Here is a 20889-nt window from a genome sequence, read left to right on the forward strand (position 1 = left end):
GCGCTGCCCCGCTCGGCCGAGACAAACAGGAAGCGCCCCCTCCCCTCCCCCCGCCCAGCCGCGCTCCGCGGCGCCCCCGCGCGGGCTGCCCGAGGGGAAGGGCGGCGCCGCGGGGGGTGCTGGGAAATGTAGTCCCGGGGCTGTGAGGGAGCCACGGCGAGCAGCAGGGGGGCTGGGCGTAAATAACGCCCAGATCTTCCCTGGGTCGTGATGTGGGGGCTGGTTGTCAGCCCTACTGCCCTACAAAGGTGGGATTCCCCATCCTGGCTGCTCTGGGTGCTGTGCCTCATTCAGCACAGCACCCAGAGGGGTCAGGGTGAGGGATCCCACCTTTGTCACCACAGCAGCTCCACACCCTGCGAAGCTGTCACTGCGCTGCCATCCTACAGAGCTGGCCACAACTTACACACATCCCGTTTTGATACGTTTCCTTCTGACAGTCTAATATCCTTACGGCATAAGCACATAGTGAACAGTCCCTGTGAATAAAGTAATATCAGAAACAGCCTGGCCACGTTGCAATAACATGTTTATTTCCATTAAATTACCCACATGCTTCCCTGCTATTAGCTGAGGGGAACAATTCAGACACGGGACTGAAATCCATAGTGCAACACCCAAGGAGCTTCTTGACTCAAACACAATCTAGCACCTCAAAGAGCCCAGACCGTAAGGTTCATGGCAAAGCTGCTCTGCCCCTGGAAGAAAAGGGAAAAAGTTGGGTTCTCACATACGGCTAAGCAGGTGCAAGAAAAAGGGATGGAGAGGGACTCTACTTATGTAGATAACGATAGGACAAGGGGGAGCGGTTTTAAACTGAAAGAGGGGAGATTTAGATTGGACGTTAGGAAGAAGTTCTTCACTCTGAGGGAGGTGAGGCCCTGGCACAGGCTGCCCAGAGAGGCTGTGGGTGCCCCATCCCTGGGGGTGTTCAGGACCAGGCTGGATGGGGCCCTGGCAAACCAGATCTAGTGGGTGGCATCCCCGCCTATGGCAGAGGTTGGGACTAGATGATCACTGAGGTCCCATTCTATCACTCTATGAAATACCTGAGGGTTAACAAAGCAAGCAAAAACAAGCCAGAGGTCACAGCACTTAGCAAAGGCAGACATTGAAAGCATGTTCTTGACTCGCATGCAGACAGCGGCTCCTGATTATGGTCCCCAAGATCAGCTGCCCTCTTCCTTTGCTTGCTTCAGCCTCTCCTAGACTTTTGCTGCTGTCTCCTGCCCAGCAGAGCAGCCCAGACGGGGTTTTTGTGAGACAGCAAGGATTGCAGTTTAACTTGCCCTTGGTGTACAAAGAACAATAGAAAGTAAGGACACCAGGGATTAACATATTGCTTAACAGCGTTGTCTGACCAGTGGTGTGAGATCCAAGTGAGGTATTTTAAAGTTTTACAGCATCACATCTTACCTCACTAGTCACCAACGTGAGTAACCCGTGGGCCTGCTGTTGATCACACTTATTGGTAAAACGCACGATCTGCTAATGGATGACTTGCTGTTTGCATAAATTGCTGTTCACAGAAAACCGCTGAGCACTGCACTTGAAGAAATGCAAGCACAGTAATCTTTTCACTTACTACTTAACTCTCGCTGCTTCATAGCTACAAAAGGCAGCTCTCAGTCCACTTTCTTACTGCTTCCCCTACTTCCCTTCCCCCTTCCTTTCTTTCTTTATTTTTTTTTTAAACAAACATACGTTTTTGCCATTTGCCAGGAACGCATGCTAAGGTCTGACTCATTTTCCTTCTTCTCCTTGGTTAGCTCCGCTAAAATAGTCTTTCACAAGATGCTTCTCTGACCTTTCATCAATCCTGCCACATCCTCAGCCCCTCCAGATCCCAACAATTGCTTTCAAAATACCTTAAAAAATCTGGCCTTAAGCTTTGCAGGCTGCCTACAGTGGAGAAAAATAATAAGACAATTACAAGGGCAACATCAATAACAAATGCTAAATTTGGTCTCTGTGCTGTCTTTCACAGGCTCAACCAAATCCGCAGTTTCCTTCCAGCTTTCAACAGCTGCCAGGAGCATGCACTGTAGGTGGGACCTTCTGAGTTCTGACCTGCCTCACTTGGAAGCCCTCCAGAACTGCCGCTACCCATCTGTGTTTCATGCACATCTCATTCTGGATTCCTGACAAAACTCCTCCACGTTCTGCTAACGTGACCAAGTGCGCACCGTATTACTTGACTGGAGCTCTCCCTCCAGCTGGAATATGCCAAAACAGAGCTGCCGTCTCTTCTCACAGATGTCCTCCATCATGAGGCTCCTGGAAAGAAAGGCAGCAGGACGCCACAAGCTGCATCTTTCTTCTTTTTTTAACTGCCTTGTGATATTAATTCGGAATCCTGCTCTAAGCGCAGAACCTCTCAAGCTGCACATACAGGGAATGGAATCTGACCTCTAGTGGGACAGCGAGCCACCAACCATTTCATCCTGCCATCCCTTAGGGAGGGGTTTCCAAACATCTGTCCTTCATCACCCTGCCTACGAAATAGTACAACTTGCACGTCAGCAAGGTCCGAGCATGCTGCCTGCCCTCCAGCAGCTAGGCCAAGTCAGTTTTCCAGTTAAAGAAAAGGTTTGCTAAGAGGTTTACTAAGGATCCTACAAAACCACATCAGAGAACTTTTTGTTAAAAGAAAGTTTTACTAAGATGGTAGTCACTCCAAACTGGAGCATGCCAAAATTGAGGCTGTATTATTCAAACACATCTGTCCTGTAACACTAATCAAGACCTCATTACTCACAGTAGAACAACATCTATGGACAGATTAATTCTTTCAGCTGCAGTTGTGCTGAGCAAAGATCTTACCTCCTAAGGCTATTAGCCCCTGCATCAGCCATGAAGCCTCTTAGGTGAGGGTACCGAAATTCCACTGTTACCACACATCTACTGTGCTGGTAATCTGCAGCCTACCCTCCAAGACCTTCATTTTCCTCTAGCTCAGTGTGGGGCAATGCTGAGAACCAGGACTGAGCACTGAGCGAAGCTGTTGGAGAACACCTGTATTTTGTTGTTCTACAAGCTGGGCAGTGAACAGTGAGAGATGTGAACAGCTGGAAAATAAAAATATAACCTTGTGGTTACAGTGAGGAGCCACAAGCAAAAGCTCTATCTTTGTCCAACAATGTTTTAGGGTGCTCCACTCTTAGTACCTCAGTACCTGCCTGCAGCAGTTGCATGCAGTATTTCTAGAAGGGCAGCTGTCCTACCTGCTGAAAAGAGAAGCACACAACTAGAAGGGACTGTAGAAGTTACCAATGCATCCAATACATCTTCTGTCTGTCCACAAATGGGAATGCCTCTTACTGTAGTTTACTCATAACTGCAACAGGATTTCCAACCTCGGTGTAGGAGTTCAGGTGTTATCTAACGTTATAGCACCAGTGCTGCTGGAGGCAGGAACAATAGCTCCCCAGAGCAGTAATCCTGCCCCACCAGCAAAGACCGGGCCCTGACTCAGGTACATTTCAGTATTTCACTGGCCAGATGGATTTACTTATCCTGTACCTAGCCCACTCAGATAAGAGGCTACAACACATCTCACAGAGCCATGCCAGACTGACAGCATTGTAACAGACAACACAGAGGAGGAAAAAAATAGTGTTAGATGCAAAACCCAACATTCCTGGGCTGCCGGGGGTGCATTTTAAAGCCACACAAGGAACAGCTGTAATGCAGACAGCAGTAAGGCAGTATTGGCTTGCACACAGGGAGGCACAGGACTTTCCTGGTTGTTTAAGTACTAATCTATGCAAAAGCCTCTGTAAGGCCAGCAGATACCCCTTTAATAGTGGTCCATACGTTGTCTTCAAACTGCCAGCTTGGAGCTTCTCTGCGCTTGCTCCAGGCCGCTTGTGATCCAGCAGGCATGGAGAAAGACCATCATTTTTCCGCCCTTTTTTTCTTCTCTTTAAAAAAGAAAAACCTCTTCACATCACTACTAAATTTGCTCTCTCATCATTGCATGCACCTGTTGAAAGCAGACACTAACAACAGTTTCGGTTTGCCAAGTCAGCTGAATGCCAGGAGTTTTCTTGCTTTTCACCTGTTGCAGCAGTGATGGAAATGCAGCTTGGTTTCCATTACAGGAATGAGCAAAAGCAGCTCTCTCACTTCCTCTTGCAGGGAGCAGCTCCTAAACTTGTGTTCAGCTGTCTCCTGCATTGAGGGTGAGTTGCATTTCAGTTTGACTCAAGTCTCCTTCCATTTTACCCTCACAGGTGCTACACACAGCTCAGCAGGCACGCTCTGAGGCTTACTTCATTGACTGAGGTGGCTGATGCAGAGTTATGCGAGTGAGTCCCCAAAGGGAAGTTTCAAAGAGGAAGGAAATAGGGAAACTTCGCAGAAAAAGCCTATCAGGTTCTGTAAGAAGAGAGCAAGCTCTGCTGCAGGGTAAAATCAAGCCTGTGCTAGTCCATGCTCCAGCTCTGTTTGCAGAGGCATTACCTGGTTGCTTACTGCTTCAGGCAGGTGGCACTGATCCGTGCTGATGCCATGTACAGAGCAATTTCCTGTGTCACACGTCCCTTCCTCCCACCACGCCACCCATCGTGCTCGGCAGACATGGCAGATCTACAAATCTGAGCCTTCACCTCGTGAATCACAAGGTTTTCCTGACTAATCATGAATCTTCTCAGGCTAACCACATATTCACAAAGAGGCCAATGATAAAAGTAGAGCATATCACAGAGGAGACTTGTAGTCTCAGAATTAAAACTAGAGCTACTAATCCCGTGCTTCTTCCCTAACAACAGGGAGCCACCTCGGCTCATTTTTATGGAGCAGGGTAAGCTGTGAACTCTGCACAACTCTGTAAAATTTCAAACTCACCATGAATTAAACACAGCACCTCAGCCCTGGAGAGGCTTTCTTTCTGAACACGTGTTTGTTATTCAGGCAACCAGTTGGATTGAGGCTAGCAACTCTACATCATTAACAGCTGATGTCTGAATCACATTTTATGAACCAACAGCAGCAGAATTTAATGGGAAGCTGTTTCACTTCATACAATTCACATTGTGGGGTACGGCTTTTTCCATTATGAAACCATAAAAATATATTCCCAGAGTCTGAATCAAGTTCGATAATTTAAACTGACAATTAAAAATAGAATCAGGTGTTGTCTAGGAACACCTGTCCCAGTACTGCAAGCTTAGAGTTAAAAGACTGACTGGGGCAACTCAAGAGGGAGTGTGAGCTCTTCTTAGAGTTTCTCTTCTCTCCACCTGAAGACGCATCTGTGGCATCTTTTGTACTTTCCCCTTCACCATGTTCAGACGCTTGTTTTAAAGTAAATTTCTTGTTTTTCTTAAGCGAATAAAATTCCCGCATCAAGTCTTCCACCTCCCACTGCTCCTCTTTCCGCTTCCTACAGCAATGCAGTGCAGCAGGGTCGATGGGATGAGCTTCGGTGTTGAAGATGTACCCTCCAGCATTCAAGACGCATTCCCCATATGGTGTGATCACCACATCAAAGTCTGAGCCATCGTTGTGAATGAAGTTGTCTGGGTCAAACAGTAGATACAAATATTTCACCGTTTCAGCCAAAAAGAAGGATTCCATACGATTATCCAGTCTGTGATCTCTCAAGTCTTTGATCTACAGGAAAAGACAACCAGTGGGTTACAGTTATATCAAATTCAAGAAATTATGAACTTTGGGGAAAGAGTAAAATCAGCTTGCAATTTACTCAAGTCAAACAACACAGTACAATATCAATTCACTCCATATTTTAAGTGATTGTATGCAAGTACATCAAGTTTTCAAGTTTTCCTGTTTTGAATTAGCATAATTTTCAGTACCCAATCACTAGACTAAGTCAGAAGAAGGATTTACCTACTTCCCAAATCACAAGGCCTTCCCAATATTTATAAGGAGTTGTTTGTTTTTTTTTTTTTTTAAAGAGAGCTTGATAGCATCTTTGAAATCTTCTATTAACAGATTTTAAAGAAATCCCTTACTGCTGATCTCTTGCGCTTGATCAGATTTTCAAGGTATAATGGGAAAGCAGAATTACACAACTGACAGGCAGAGAATCTCTGCATTTCTACAGGGCACATGAGCCTTCCTGCCAATCTGGGACACCTCGTATCTACCAAGGTACAGGAGAGTAGAGAAGATTCTGATGCTTTCTCATGTTTTAGGGCTCTGGTGTGACAGTCAAGTGTAGATTCTGGCCCACTTTTCAGGCTGTAGGAGAAGTTACTCCCAGAAACATGACCAGTAATTACCAGATCAGCTTCAGAGGAAAACAAGATTTCTTTGAAAAAAAAAAAAAGAAGCCACACTGCAGCTGAAGTGATCATTTAACTCAATGGCAAACCATCACTCATGAGAAGCCTTTCTACCTAAAAGCTGATACTTAGCAGCCACACTTACAGTTGCAAACCCACAGTCCACCTTGCTGATTTTCTCTATCGACTCCACTGCATCTCTTCCCAGTTCTAAGAGCGTGGGATCTCGTGTGGCACGGTACAGATACATTGCACTCTCAATTAGCTCTGAAAAACACAAAAAACAGAAGATAGTTGCACGCATATATATTATCAACCACATATATGGTGAAGAAAAGATGCTCCTTGAATTCATTTAACAATACTATTTTAATAAAATCAGGTAAGTATCCTGGTTTGCCTTGTGTTTCCTCTGGTTCAAAGAACACAAACAAGCTTTTACTGAGGATGTGTTACAAAGAAAATCACTCTAACAATGTTTCATCAACTCAGGTAAGACTGAATAATGCTCAATCCCTCCACATTCAAGAGGGGGAAGAGGAGCAACAGAGAAACTCTGAGCAACTGAGGGAATTCAGTTGTTAAAATTAGCAAACAAAGATACTTCTAGAAAGGATAACAAATATAAAACTCAAGCTCCCAAATATAATCTTTAAACAGTGCTATAAGCTTCTCAAACAGGGTTATCTAAAACACCAAGAAAACAAGCAATAAGGAAATACTCTATGTAGGTGACACGTACACTGTGTTTTCTTTAAGATTTTTTTTGGATGCTGTTAACACTAAAGAGCATTTTTGCTGGAAGTGTCCAATGTGCATTTCATCTTAACACTCAAAGAGAGAAAGGAAATCCATTTATGCTCATTACAAAGCTTTACTGACCTAATAACCAGGTGTGATTTTTTTTTGTCAGGAAAAAAAAAAAAAGCACAACAGGAAAAGGATAATTTCATTGCAGTCTCACAGACATAATTCATCCAATTACATATTGAACTCTACTAGTGTAACTGGAATTAGTTTATTTCAGAAACTCAGAAGAATTTGAGTGGTCTATTCATTCTCATTTTCACTTCCTAAATTTAAAGGATACAAACAGTCACAGTAACATTTCACGTGACTTTAAAAACATCACATTACCAGAAAATCTAACATAAACTTGCCAAATCCCACACTGTGAACACAATTCACTAACAAGAGCCCTTTATATAGTAACACTAGTGTTTGCGTCCTTTAACAGGTAACTGTGCCTTTGTGAATGACAGAAACCAAAACATTTCGCTTTGACCATGGAAATCATTGGTAAAACACATGCAGGAACGAAGCCAAAGCAAAACTGAGGAGGAGCTTTTGGAGGGCAGTTACTGCTAACGTCTGACCTCACCATCAGAGCAAAAGCAGAACTCTACGTTCCTTTTTATTTCATTTCTCCTTACCTGGCCTGAGTGGATATCCTTCTCTCTTGTCCACTGTATAGCCCTGGGGAATGTTGTAGAACTCAGGCAGCCCACCAAACTGCTTCCAAACAGTGTAATAGTTGAGGAAGGTCCGCATGGCATTATCTACATCCCCTATTAGGCTCTGGAAGAAGGGCAACATCAGGGGGAAGAAGAAACAACATAAGAATTGGTTCAATAACACTGCCATAGTCAAAGCAAGGCGTGGTGAAACGGGTTGTTTGGCAAGTCTGAATGGTATGATTAGTATTTAGGCATGATGATAGGTAGTACCAAAGAGGAGTTACATGCCGCTTTTCTGTTGGATCATTCTGTACACCTGAAATAACATGAAGTTGTCTTGATTTTTAGTGTATGGAAAGCTGGGTTTATTCAGTTTATGTTTCTTAGTCAGTCATGACATCCACTCTGCTTTAGTGGGGATAACCAAGCCCCAGACCAAACACAAGCACCAACGGGAAAGCAAACCTCTAAGCGTATTTGATGGAAAGCATTCACAAAGAGAAAGTATGTATGCTGTGGTGGTGGTAAGAGAGCTACATTTTATTTTTCCTTTAGGTTCCCATCTGGATTATGAGATCACTATCAGTAGAGCTAGCTACAAAAAAAAATGCCATGTTATGATGACTTTTTTTTTTGAATAGACTATAGATGGAGTCAACATTTACTCTTTTAGACTCAAGAATACTGCAGATTTTATCAGAGATCAGAACAAACTTTTAAAATAAAAATTACAAATTCTGTGCTAGTTTAAAGATTGACCTAAGACAGATGAACAAAATCACTCTATGCCTCCTGGTATGACAGCTCTTACCTGTAGGCCTGGCCAGTAAGCCTCCAGCGACTGAAAAACAGGCATGGACACTGTTCCTTTGTACATCTGAACCCAGAGGTACCAGTCATCAAACTTTGTGTAATTTTTGATAGCTTTGTTATACTCTATTAGAGGGGGGAAAAAAAAAGCATAGGTGGGTAGGTAATCCAAAAAACATATCTTTTAAGGATGAGAGAAGTCCCTGTTTCACTTGAGCCATGTCAAATGAATGTCTCACACTTTCTTCCTTCTCTGAATGTCCCACACAGTGGGAGAATAAGAAACTTTTACAGGTGCAGTCAAGGAGGCATTACTGGGACCCCTCACACAGGAAAAACTCTGCTCACCTAGGAACATGGACATCAGCTCCTTGTCCTGCAGGAGAATGGCTCCTTTAACAAGGTATTCAAAGTAGGAGTCCACTCCTGCCCCAATGCCAGCATCCTGGGCCACCCATTTGGCAGTTACCACATCAATGTGGTTACCAACCTGGAGAAAGCACGGAAAGAAGGAAAGACGGAGTTAAAATAAAGCTCATCATCTAAATGATAATAAAAAAAATCCCTTACCACCACCACACAAGAACCCCCTGACCTTTTTCAGGTGAACAGACTCAGCATAACCATATCAATGAGCATTTTCTTTAGTACAAGACATCTTTATCAGTACCACAGAAGTGTAAACCATAGAAAACAGTCACTCTGGGATTTTATGCTTCCAGTGTAAACATTGCACTGGCCAAAACAAAATGCCATTATGCTACTGTAAAAATCCACTACTTCAACACGATGCATCTGGTACCCATTCCCAAGTTACAAAAGCATAGAGAAGGATGAAGAGGTACGGATACAGAAAAGGATGCCAAGGTTGTCAGAGGCATGAGACAGCTGCCATGTTAATATTTAAATAGATCCTTCACACCTGGGACTCTTCAGCCTGGAAAGGTGCCCAGCTGATCGAGAATTCAATACACAATTGCTACTTGCCTTGCAAAGATGGAAAAAAAAAAAAACAACAACTCACAAAACAACAAAAAATATTTTCTTTCCATTTTAAAAAAAAAAGGGGCAAAAAAATAAACAGATCCCAAAGCAATCAGAAGGAAACACTTCTTTATATAGCTCATGAATACATCTGTTCACCTCACATATGCAACACCCTAGCTCACATAAGTTCTAAAAGCAGCTAGGTGCATCAGCTGAAGGAAGACTCATCGAAAGACAGTCAACACAGAGTTGACACTTCCAGCTCTGGATACCCCCCAAACACCAAAGCTGTAGAGGCTTGAAATAACCTGGTACACTTGCTATGCTCCTATTGTCTTCCGTAGGCCACTGTCAAGCAGGCATTAGACAGACCTTTTATTTAATCACATACAGCTGCTGCTACAAAAACTGCACTGCCCAGTACAAGGCATTTGTCTCCCAGCCACATCTGTTACGGAACAGAACAATGGCACGATGTTGGTTTGTATCACTAAAGCGGAGATGTGCGTGCTGCAGGTGCTCAGGAACAACGTCAAACACACAACGTTCAGCCCAGCTATCAGAACTAGATAAACAAACACGGTGCTATCTCCTCTCTTTGTACTTTTTACACTTGGAACTGCATCCCTCAAGACTTTACAAAAAGTGGCCTGTAAGTTCAGAGTCTGTTTCCTCACTCACCAGTCCAATGTCAGAGCGATTTTTCCACAGTGCCTTCAGAGCCTTCCTGGCAACATCCTCAAACACCGGGTCACCAGTAAGGTGGCTTAAAGTGGCAAATTCCACTATAAACGTACCGATCCCAGCAGTGCAGGTAACTGGGGTCTCCCCAGGGTTTACTCCATGCAGCAAGTTCACTGTTCCGTATGGCATCCCAGTGGGAGTCTGAAAAGCTGAAACAAAGTTTTTGGTTCACACGAGAGCATTCACTGTTAGATCTGACAAGCTGTCAGGTCCTTGTGCCTCGCATTCCCCGCACCTACAGTGGCAACAAATGGAGCAATTGCTGCAACTGCAAATGAGAAGTCCAGCGTGATCCTGCAGGGGCCAGAGGAGGGGGTATCTCAAACTACACAGGCAATCCTGGGAAGTCACTGATATCTTCCATCTCTTCCCCCCTGTTCAGTTCAGGGGACTGCAGCCTTACTTTGTTTCCAGCACAAGCAGAGTAGTCAAATTAAACAGACAACTGCACAGGCTGGTCAACAGCATAAAAACACTGAGCTCATGATTACTCAGGGGTAGCCCAGGGCTCACAACAGACATGGAAATGGTGTCATGCTATCAGAGCAAACATCCTAGCAGCAGCCCACAGAGGGGCAGTCTTGTCTTTACAAGCGGTTGTTTCAAAGCCTTTATTTATCATGTATATAAAATATATTTCCCCGCAATGAGCAATTAGCAAATTGATGTGTTAAGCACAAACAACACTTGGCATGCACACAGACAAGTGGTGTTACGTGCTTCCATGATGCTTTCCCACGTGCTGAACTTTCTTTGAGCTCAGGGAACATGGGGCTGTTGTGTGCGCATACACATCAGGCAGTGCCATCTTCCTCAGACACACCAGTTACCTCAGGAGCTACAACACAGCAGCACAAAACAGACAAGTTCTCACCTGGCAGGAGTTTGCGAGCTGCTTCCTCTGCCATCCGCAGGAGAGGTCCAGAGCATGGCCATCCCACTTCCACTTCAATGCCAGCCTTCTTTGACAGCAGATGAGCAGAAAGGAGACCACCCACCACTGGAAGGCAAGCAAGAAGCCCATTAAAGAACATTTTGGGAGGGGAACAAAATCCAAAACCAGATTTATTTTATTGTGATGCAAGGACAACGTTCATGGAGAAGAAAAGTGAGATGGCTTATCTTTAATGGCATAATTCAATATGCCTCAGAAGAAGAGTCATTTGTTTCTTCCTGTCTGTTTGCAGTAGGTACCAGATATATTACTGCCATTACAGTATGCACTTCAGACCCTATTTGCCCTCCTACACCTGCAGACAATCAAAACAAGCTAAAAAGTATACTGACCATGAACCTCTAAGAGAGAAACTGTGTTTCATTTCTTCCAGACAGCTTAATGCCATGCTTCTGTAATGTAATACAGCATTCCTTCCTAATTCCTTACGGGAAAATGCCTAGGTCAGAGTCAAGAATTTTAGTGTGACTGACAGAGGCAAGGAGTTTTAATTCTTTTCACAGCCTTGCTTGCCATTGCATAACAAGCAGGAAGAGAGAAATTACAGTGCTGCCAAAACGGTTTCAGCAGTGGTTGAAAGGAGAAACAAAAAAGCGTAACTGACAGTTGTGTTCAATGCTTGTGTTTTGGCGTTGCACGGTGCCAAGGCAGTGAGGTGCTCAATAGGGTACAAGATTAGGGTACAAGATTCCTCCCCGCTGCAGGTAAAGGTCTTTGTGATTTTTGAGAAAAAAAAAAAAAAAAAAAAGACAATTTTCATTTTACAGAGCCTAAGCAATAAATTAATAATCTCTGATTCAAAACAGCATGTAAAGAAAACAGAGTATTAGTTTTGTACCATCTCAGCAGAAAAATACATCTGTTCAAAGGCTAAAAACTTGGCACCAGAATACTGAAAACGCCACATCTGCATCCGTTTATATTGGGGCAGGAAGCAGAAAGGTGCAGGACAAAGACAAAAAGGAAGTGACACTTGTTTAGGGTTTTTCTGTGCATTTCCATGCCGTATTACACTGCACTACAATATCCCTCTGACCGCTGCCTTGCGTTACCCCTGCCTACAATCCCGAGAGTTGCACAGACAGGTAAAGCAGCACAACCACAATGCACAACCACAACGCACAACCGTGCCTCACCTCGAATGTTGGTTTCGAAGACGGACGCATTGACATCGATGTCAAAATCCACCCCTTCCTGCAGCACGGTGACGACTCTCTGGAACTCCGAAACGTTTCCCAGAATCTGCAGCGGGGCCACAAGAGAACAAGGCTCAGCGCCCAAAGCACTGAAACCAACGGTGGAATTTAACACTAGGGGCCAACATTAGATTCGTTTCAGGGTTTTGTGCAAGAGTTGTCTTCAGGTGACACCAGACGAGCAGCTTCACCCCATCCCGAAGGGCTGCAGGCCCTCGCACCGGAGCAAGGAGGTGTCGGGGCAGCGAGCTCCTGCCCGCCGGGGCCAGCTCCTACTCACCAGCAGCGTGTCCAGGGCATCGATCAGCGTGAGGGAGAAGCTGTGCAGGGAGAGGGCTGAGTGAGGCGAGGCCCTGTGGTGGCCCCAGCCCAGCCCAGCCCGGCTGCCCCTACCTGCCCCAGGTGTCCTGCCCGTCGCAGGTCAGCGGCCGCAGCTCGTCGTAGGGGAAGGCGCTCTCCAGGTAGTGCTCGTAGGCATGGTAGAACATGGCACGCACCCGCTCCCTGCAGCACGGCACAGCACGGATCGGCTCGGATCGACACGGCACGGCTCAGCCTGCTCACACCCCGCTACCCCTACCCCTACCCCTGCCCTCACCCCACACTCACCGGTACGCAGCCAGGTCCAGCCCCCGTGCGGCCGCAGCGGTGCCCGCCGGCGGCCCCGGGAGCCGCAGGGCGCAGAGGCAGAGCAGGGCGCCGAGGCCCCGCAGCAGCGACATGGCCGCGCCGCGCCGGGCCGGGCTGTGCAGGGCGGGCAGCGCCTGCGCCGGCAGCGCCTCAGCGGGCTCCGCCCGGCCGCGGCTCCGCACCGCCGCCCTGCGCCGCCCCGGGGCCGGAGGCTGCGTGGGCTGAGGGGAGAGTTTGTGGATACAAGCTCTATACACGAGGGGAGGATGTCGGGGGGATGGAGCCGGTCAAGAGGCAGGACGGCTCAATATGAAGGGGCACTTCTGTACTGGGAGGGTGGCAGAGCGCTGGGACAGGCTGCCCAGAGAGGTTGTGGGGTCTCCTTCTCTGGAGATATTCACACCCAGCCTGGATGCCTTACTGCACAGTGTGCTCTATGATTCTGCTTGGCAGGACTGGGTGATCTCCAGAGGTCCCTTCCCATTCTAGGATTATGTGATTGCCGTCAGGACAGGTCACGGCTGCCCTGTGGGGAGGTGCTGCCGGTCCCTCGTTCTGCCTGGAAAGGAGGCTGGGAATGGTGCAAAAATCCTACAGAGCAGCTGTTGGTGGTCTGTCAGTCCTCCTCCTGGCAAACTGCCCCCAGCCTCTTTCTCCTCTGACTTACAACCCTGTTTTCTGGGAGTTGTGTGGGGCATTAGATGCCTCAAAATGGGGCCGTGTCACCCTTCCACCTCAGGGTGCTGCTGTGGGTCACCCAGTGCCAGTGGGATTAGCTAACACAGTTTAGGGCTGTGCTGTTGTTGCACCAACAGGTTACATACAACATCCTTTGTCTCTTCTTTGGGGTTGCAGAGCTCTCTCTGCTCCAACATTGTTAGGCTTTGATTCACAGCAAGTCCTTCCCTCTCTCCCCACTTTGTATCTGAGAACTGGGGGCAGCGAGGCAGGACCCTGGCAGGGGGAAGGTGAGGAAGGTGAGAGGCGAGGCCTTAGGCTGGCAAAGGTGCAGCATGTAGAAGTCAAAGCTGTAACCAGCCTCTCACAGGAGAAGGGACACAAATAACCCAACACTTTGCCACCTCATGCTGGCATCTAGCAAGGCAGAGAGCTGTTGTTGATGTTCTTTAGCAAAAGAAAACCTCTTTATCCCGAGGCAGTGCTATGCAGCAAATGCTGGTGAGGTAGTGGGAGCCAGGGGCCTTCCTGCACCAAATTCCTTGGGGTACAGCCTTCCCTGCAGGGTGGCTCCAGGGCAGAGTGGGGCTGGTTCCTCGCCCGGGGCTATCCCACTAGGTGTCAGTGCACACTAGTGTACCGCCACGCTGCCCTCGGCTCTGCCGGGTGGCTGCAACGAAAAGCCACGGAGTAATTTCGATATATTGTTCGTTTGCTGCAGCTGTAATTTAGGTTTCTAAGGCCATTTATCATAAAGCTGTCTGCTTTCTTATTCCATGGCTCAAGGCTGCTGGAGTATATCTATCTCACTGCCTTCCTGGGAGAATCAAAGTATTGGAGTTGATTTCACTAAGAGCTGTCACAATACATTATTGGAGCACATTTTATTAAAGTTCATTTTCCAGACTTAAATTTAACAGTGTTCTAGACCACTGTCATTTACCATACACTGGAACAGTAATTTCTCTATCAAAGTCAGCTATTGAATTCTAAAAGTTGACTGAAGTGTTTTTGAAACAGATACTGCATGTGAGTTGAAAGAAAAACAGGAGGACAGAGCTGTGCGTGCCTCCACCAGCTTCAGAGAGAGGGCAGGGAAGGCAGGAGTGTGCTGCCACCGTGGCCACTGGGTAGGTAAATTCCAGGGGTGCCACATTATGGGCACTAACTGAAGCCTGGTGATGAGTCACTGCACCCCACTAAATGTTTGGAACATGTTTTAATGGAAAAAACATATCTAGATACTAACCATAACAGATTTGAGCAGACAATCACAAAAGAGCTTTCTGTCTCTAAACCTGTGAGGGCTAGTGGGTGTCCATGACCCTAATGAGCAGAGAACGGTGCAAACGAGGCTGTCCCTGCTCCAGAGACACCGATGGGCAGTGCCTGAGAGAACCAGCTGGATCGAAACCAAGCTGGCTGTGAAAAAGCCCCGTTTAGTGCAGTGCTCATCACCTTCCTCTTCTGAGAGCATTTCTGACTGTTGCACACCCCGGGGCAGATTTGGGAAGCAGAGGGAGCTATCTCCTTATTCGCCCTTGGTGTTCTGTCTCTTGAAACAGCTGCAGCTTCACTGCAAGCCCCACTGGAGCAAGGGGAATGTGCTGTTACACCACAAGCTCCGCAATACAGAGGCTGAGAAAAGTGGCTGTGGAGGGCTGGGAAGGAGCAGCTCCCATTTCAAGAAACAGCGCCTTGTGCTGGGGCTGGCTGGGTTTGAGAGCCTGGGCAGCAGATGCTGCACGGCCCCTCTGCTTGGGATAAACTGGCACTGTGGCAAGCACCTGCATGTAAATAAACACAAATACAGCTGGTAGAACAGAAATTACTTGTAGGAATAGGTGGTTTCTGAAGTGGCCGTAGCATATACTAGAGGAATATTAATGTGGTATGCATATTTCCTCAGATCATGCAAGTTATGTCGGCCTTCATGCCACAAATCGGAGATGTGGGGAGTGGTGCTTTCAAATGGACATAGCACGTTAAAATATTTAGGCTGTATCAGAGATAAGTGCTTCTTCAGATGTCTCCTGCTCATCAGGCATTCAGTCTTTATGAAAAGGCCACTGGCAAAATAATACAAAGTTTGATTTGGATGTGGGGGAGAGTGTAATTATAGGGGCGTTTAACACAGGGTTTATGACATCTTCAGGATGACGACTTGTTTACTACTTGCTATTACTGTAAGTAGTGCTGTTGCCCTGCTTGCAATTTTGATGCCCATTAAGATGGAAACTATATGTAAATCAGGATCAGCCATTAATATTTATAATTCAGGGTGGAAGGTAGGAGTTTGTCTGTTATGAGAAGAAACATAAACAGGGGTTTTATGAACACTGAAAACTGTTGCTAAGGTGGTTCTCTTGAAATAATTTTCCTTTGCAACCAAACATCAATTCTTAATTTTAGTAGCACACATAGCGGGATGGAAACGATGATTGATTTTTCTCCAAGTGCTGTGGGCTGCTGCAGTTGAGATTTCACTATAAAAGACTAGACATTTCCAATTGCTTTTTATAAGTTCAGAATTGATTTTATTTGTTTAGCACCTGACTAACATAATAAAAGAGAGAAGACATACGGCCAAATAGAAGACAGAAAACTCACAGGCTGCCAGGTTTCTGTCCTTCCTCTTGGCACTGTGATATCAAGTCATGCTGCAAATTCAAAAAGAAAGATCTGGGATCTGAACTCTAGCTGTGACTGGCAAGGTGTCGCAGTGCTACGCAGCTCCACACTCCCAGGCAGGTGAACAGAGAACATCCCACCAAGACGGCATTTAGAAATGACAGCAAAAGATGAGAAAAGGTGAGCTGATGCTGCAGCACTCCACTGTGCATCTTCCCTGCCTTCAGCTCATTTTCTTTAAATCTCCCCATCCTTGCTTCTTTTTTTTGCTAACTATCTTAACTAACTTAACTGACATGTAGTTGCAGAAGCTGTTGGTGGGCAGCAAGCAGAGAATTAATGCAGTGAGGGCTCCTGTTCCAAACAGGCTCGTGCAGGAGCTGTTTGTACTGTGTTCACAAAGAACGATGGCTCCATATAGAATTGAATATCTTATGCAAGTCTGGCTTACTGTTGGGATTTTGACAAGTGAGAAAGCAAAAATAAAATGGAGTTAACATCAATGTGTCTTGGTTTTTAGTGTTGGGATTTATGGCACCTGTGTTACATGACATTGATAAAATCCAAAGCTGCCAACTTGTGCGACTGAGGTTTCATTTTCTCAATCTGAGTGCTAGGATTTTCCCATAGGGATTGTGGCTTTGATATTCTTTTACCAGGAAGATTTAGAGGTGTTGAGGTGATTGGTGTCTGTGGAATGCAGATAGGCAAAAGCAAAGGACAGACTGCATTTCCCTTCTACATCAGTTCATCATGTTCCAAAGTGATGCGACCATCAGGGAGAGGCATGGGCCTGCCTGTGGTCAGCAAAGATAGAAAAAAAAAAGTGGCCTTGAGACTATAGAAATTCAGCCTTATTCCACACATGGCTGGGAAATCCAGTTTGGTTATCAGCTCCAGTGCAGCTGGGATTTTGACCTAGAAGCTCAAAACACTTTTTTTTTTTTTTTTTTTTTTTTTTTTGTCTGGGAAAGTCACCCAGCTTTCACATTCACATGTTGAACGTGGTAAAAAAGATGGAGTTTACAGCTGGCAAGAAGCAATGAGTAAATCCTTCCGTGTCTGGAAACATGGAGAGATTGCAGAGACATTTTATTCCCTAGTTTACAACCGTGTAAAACAAATTCACTGAAACTTGTCACAGAACAAGGGGGCTCCTGCTGTTAGGTAAAGGTCAGAACAAAGGTAAGTTTGTTTTTCAAAGAAGGAGACAAGGACCACGTGCATGAGTGGGTAATGCTGCCTGAGGCTGGGGAGCCAGGGCAGGTGGATCTGGAGCTGCTGTAGGGGCTGAAGAAATGCGAATTTTGTCCTGGGGATTCCTGGGGACTGGAGCCACTTCTGTCCAGCATTCTCCTTTTCGATTTCCTGTTTTTGCTTTCAGCCTAAAATTACTTCATTGCCACTACACCGGTTATGTCACGGCTGCTCAGGTGGCAACCTGATGGCTGCCTTCTGTTGCTAGGCCTGTTTTTTGACAGGAGTGAATAGGAAGCTCCTCCCTGGTTGTATTCCCTGTGAAAATCACTTTGGTATTAAATAACTGCTAATTTTGTGATGCCCAAATTACCATGAAGACAGCACAATTTGTCTCCATAAGTGGTCATCAGCAGAGGCGACTGCCCTGTGGTGCTTGGGAGCGGGGTGGCTTGCAGGTGGACATCAGAGCAGAGGAAAGCCCTGTCCCTGCTGAGGTCTGCAGGGTTTTGTCACAGGTTTCAACGGAGCACTCTCCCACAGGGGTTTTTCTTCGTGCTGCCTGGTGAAGCTGTGGACAAGGACAGCTTTTGATGGCCAGTACCCGCCCAGAATTGGCCACTTCTACAGCAGCTTGGACAGAGGTGCCAGCCAGAAAGTGAGCTGCTCACAAAGATGTTTACATTGAAAGCTCTCTGCCACACTTGGTGGTTTATAGAGAACAGAAAGAATGAAAAGTTCACTTTAAAAACAAAACTTTCAGTTTTCAGTTGTTAGTTTGGTATTACTGGTAGAAATCGAGCATGCTTCCACTGGCAGGGCCTGGCCTTGGCTCTGCTGGTTGCCTGCAGACTCTTTCATGGAAGGATTATTTGACAACTGCTGTTCATTTTAGCTTCCTCTGAAGCACAAGAGATTGGCATGTGTAACACTGGGCTGCTGGTGCTCCAGCTGGTCCTAGTGTCTCTTTGGAGTAGCGCTTGTGCTCTTGGGTGTTGGCAGTGACCATCGGGCTCTTCATGTTCTGGCCCATGGGCGCATCACTGCTCTCGCTAGGCCCTGCTCTCTTCTCTTCTCTTTCCTTCTCCCAGGGACAGCTGCTGTGCGGAGGGACAGCCACAGCACCACAGAGAGCTCAGGCAGCCACCAGAACTGTCCAGGTGGAAATTACTTTTAAAGAAGACCGCATGCATTTGTTGTTGTTATGAGTGGTCTGATCCCTTCTGTGCCACAAGAGGCCTGTTTTCATGGCAGTTCTGCTGCTGCTGCCTGCATCCTCAGGTGTCACTGGGCTGAAGGGCTCCTGCCTCTCTTATTTGAAGATGGTATTTATTTCTACTCTGTTGATGTTTTTCCTAGAGCCTGCTAGAGAGGCTCACAGACAGGTGCTGGCTCTGCTTTCTCTTCAGACAAAATGCATTGAGGCACTTTTCCAGCTCCAGCTGCAGAGCAACTTTGAGACAGTGAGGTGGCACACTGGCAGTGAGCTTTGAAAAGACAGACTTCCCGATGGGAAGATGATGTGCTGGCAGTGTGCAGGGCCATGCAGAACCCCCTGCCATGACCTCCCAGCTCCACTGAAACAGAAGCAGGCTTCTGTTGATGTCAGCACAGCAGAAGATCTGACATCCAGAGGTGGGCTGTGGCTCTGGACGAGACTGAGCAGAAGACAGAACCACCACCTGCCTCTGAGCTTCTCAACCACAGTGAGCCCAACCATTTGTTGAGCTGGGTACGGTGAAGACACCAGCAGTGGTACAAGGGGGCATCCCAGCTTCTCCTCCATTATGGCACGGGTGTCTGAATCTCAGAGCAGGCAGAGGACGCTGTGGGCAGTTGGTGCACAGAACCTTCCCGCAGCACTTTGAGGGTGCAATGCATTTATACCTGATCAGCTGTTGCATTCGTGAAGTCCCCATTTAAGCCTGTGCTTCATCTGTTTTTCCGTGCCAAATGTATTAGCACTGTGGCTTCTGTCTTTCAAGTTTTTGGTTGTGATTTCTCAGACTTGTTGGATGAGTACCAACGAGCAAATAACGACAACAACATACCAGCCTACTGCAAAAATACACTGCAGTTTTGGGACCAGGTTTCTTTGGATTCTGCCAGCAGATCTGAATTGATTTTTGCTCATTATGAGACCTAGTTGTTGGGGCTCGTTTCCTGTCTTCCTCTTTCTTGTTTTCTCATGATGTGTCAAAACTCTGTGAAGCTTAACATTAGAAATGGCTTAGGGCTTTACTGAACCATGCTTGGATGCTCTAAAGACATTTTGGAGAACATCTTTTGTATCATTCACTCTCAAAATGTAGTGAGCTTAGTGAAATGTAGTTAAAATTCAGCTGACTAAGCTTGGCTGCTTATCTAGATTTTTATCTAACAAGCCTTTGTGGGTAGTATCATGCACCAACATATACTTTCTGTATTTGTATACATGTATTCAGGTGAAAGAGCAGTTTTCATAGCTGGAAGGGGAAAATACGACCTCTCCAAAACTCTGAAACTTCCCCCTTCTCTCCGAAATAATAATAAAAAGTCCAATGGAAAGCACTCTGAGAGGTTTCTTTTGAGGCTGAAGGAGGGATCTGCTAACCTGTAGTTGAAGAAAGCCCCAACTGCGTTCTGCAAGAGCTCCTAGTAGGCCATATTGAGCTGATGATAAATGATCCTTAGGCTTTGGGACTTTGAAATCAGGCGATGGGCTGCAAAATTAAAAAGTTTAAAAATTTTTGAGCTCATCCTCTTTGTCTCCTTGTTTCAGAATGTTGAAGGGTCAAAGACTGAAACTTGTCCAACTTTCTATTGCTACCCTCAGTGCTAGAAATAAAACATTTTCCTTACTGACAGATGATAATTTTGACTGACCCACAGGGCTGAGATTTTAGGAAACAAAGCCAGTCTCATGGGAACCATTGGTACTTGCCCAAGGCAGCAGCAATTTGGGGCACGCCACACTGCCTGGGCCTCATCCAGAATCAGGCACCGTGATGTGCGGGGCAGCACCGCCACCCCACAGGGCTTGGAGCCGGGACTTTTTGGGTGCAAGCTGGTGTCACCTACACTGTCCCATAGCCGTGTCACACCTGCCACCGCCGGAGCTGCAGCAGCGCCTTGGGGCAGCCTGGCCAGCTCATCTCACAACTGCTGTCATTGCTGCACGGCGCTGGGAAGCAAAGCGAGGCAGCGATAGAGATCAGAGGTGCTCGTGCTCCATGCAGCACCGCGGGCGGGGGGTGAGGAGTGGTTATTCTGCCCTGCAGCACCCGTGAGATATCAGACACCTTCCCGTGATGGGCTGAGGTGGAAACGTGGCTTTCTGACTTTTCTCATGAGAAGCACGACTTGCCCGCTCC

The 20889-nt window shown here is 46.5% G+C and overlaps 1 protein-coding gene across 1 annotated transcript; it reads right to left on the bottom strand.

Annotated features, from left to right (window-relative positions):
• Window positions 1–518: 518 nt before the first annotated feature.
• On the bottom strand, window positions 519–13164 carry LOC309884403 (ER degradation-enhancing alpha-mannosidase-like protein 2). Its single transcript, XM_082773350.1, has 11 exons — window positions 13010–13164; window positions 12794–12904; window positions 12681–12720; window positions 12341–12446; window positions 11124–11249; window positions 10187–10398; window positions 8867–9008; window positions 8520–8644; window positions 7685–7829; window positions 6397–6518; window positions 519–5616 (listed from the first exon to the last, which is right to left on the bottom strand). Exons 1-11 carry the CDS (start codon window positions 13120–13122, stop codon window positions 5131–5133), a joined length of 1728 nt encoding a protein of 575 aa, XP_082629476.1. The 5' UTR covers window positions 13123–13164; the 3' UTR covers window positions 519–5130.
• Window positions 13165–20889: the final 7725 nt, after the last annotated feature.

This window comes from Aythya marila (assembly GCF_965140915.1).
Source record: "Aythya marila genome assembly, chromosome: 16".
NCBI lineage: Eukaryota > Metazoa > Chordata > Aves > Anseriformes > Anatidae > Aythya > Aythya marila.

Bases quoted from the DNA above. Each gene is read 5' to 3' on its own strand.
- LOC309884403 (XM_082773350.1), bottom strand. From the start codon at position 13,122: ATGTCGCTGCTGCGGGGCCTCGGCGCCCTGCTCTGCCTCTGCGCCCTG. The intron at 12,447-12,680 runs GTGAGTAGGAGC...GCCCCGCTGCAG, and splicing joins ATGCCCTGGACACGCTGCTG to ATTCTGGGAAACGTTTCGGA. The intron at 8,645-8,866 runs GTGAGCAGAGTT...CCCCTCTAATAG, and splicing joins GCTGATGTCCATGTTCCTAG to AGTATAACAAAGCTATCAAA.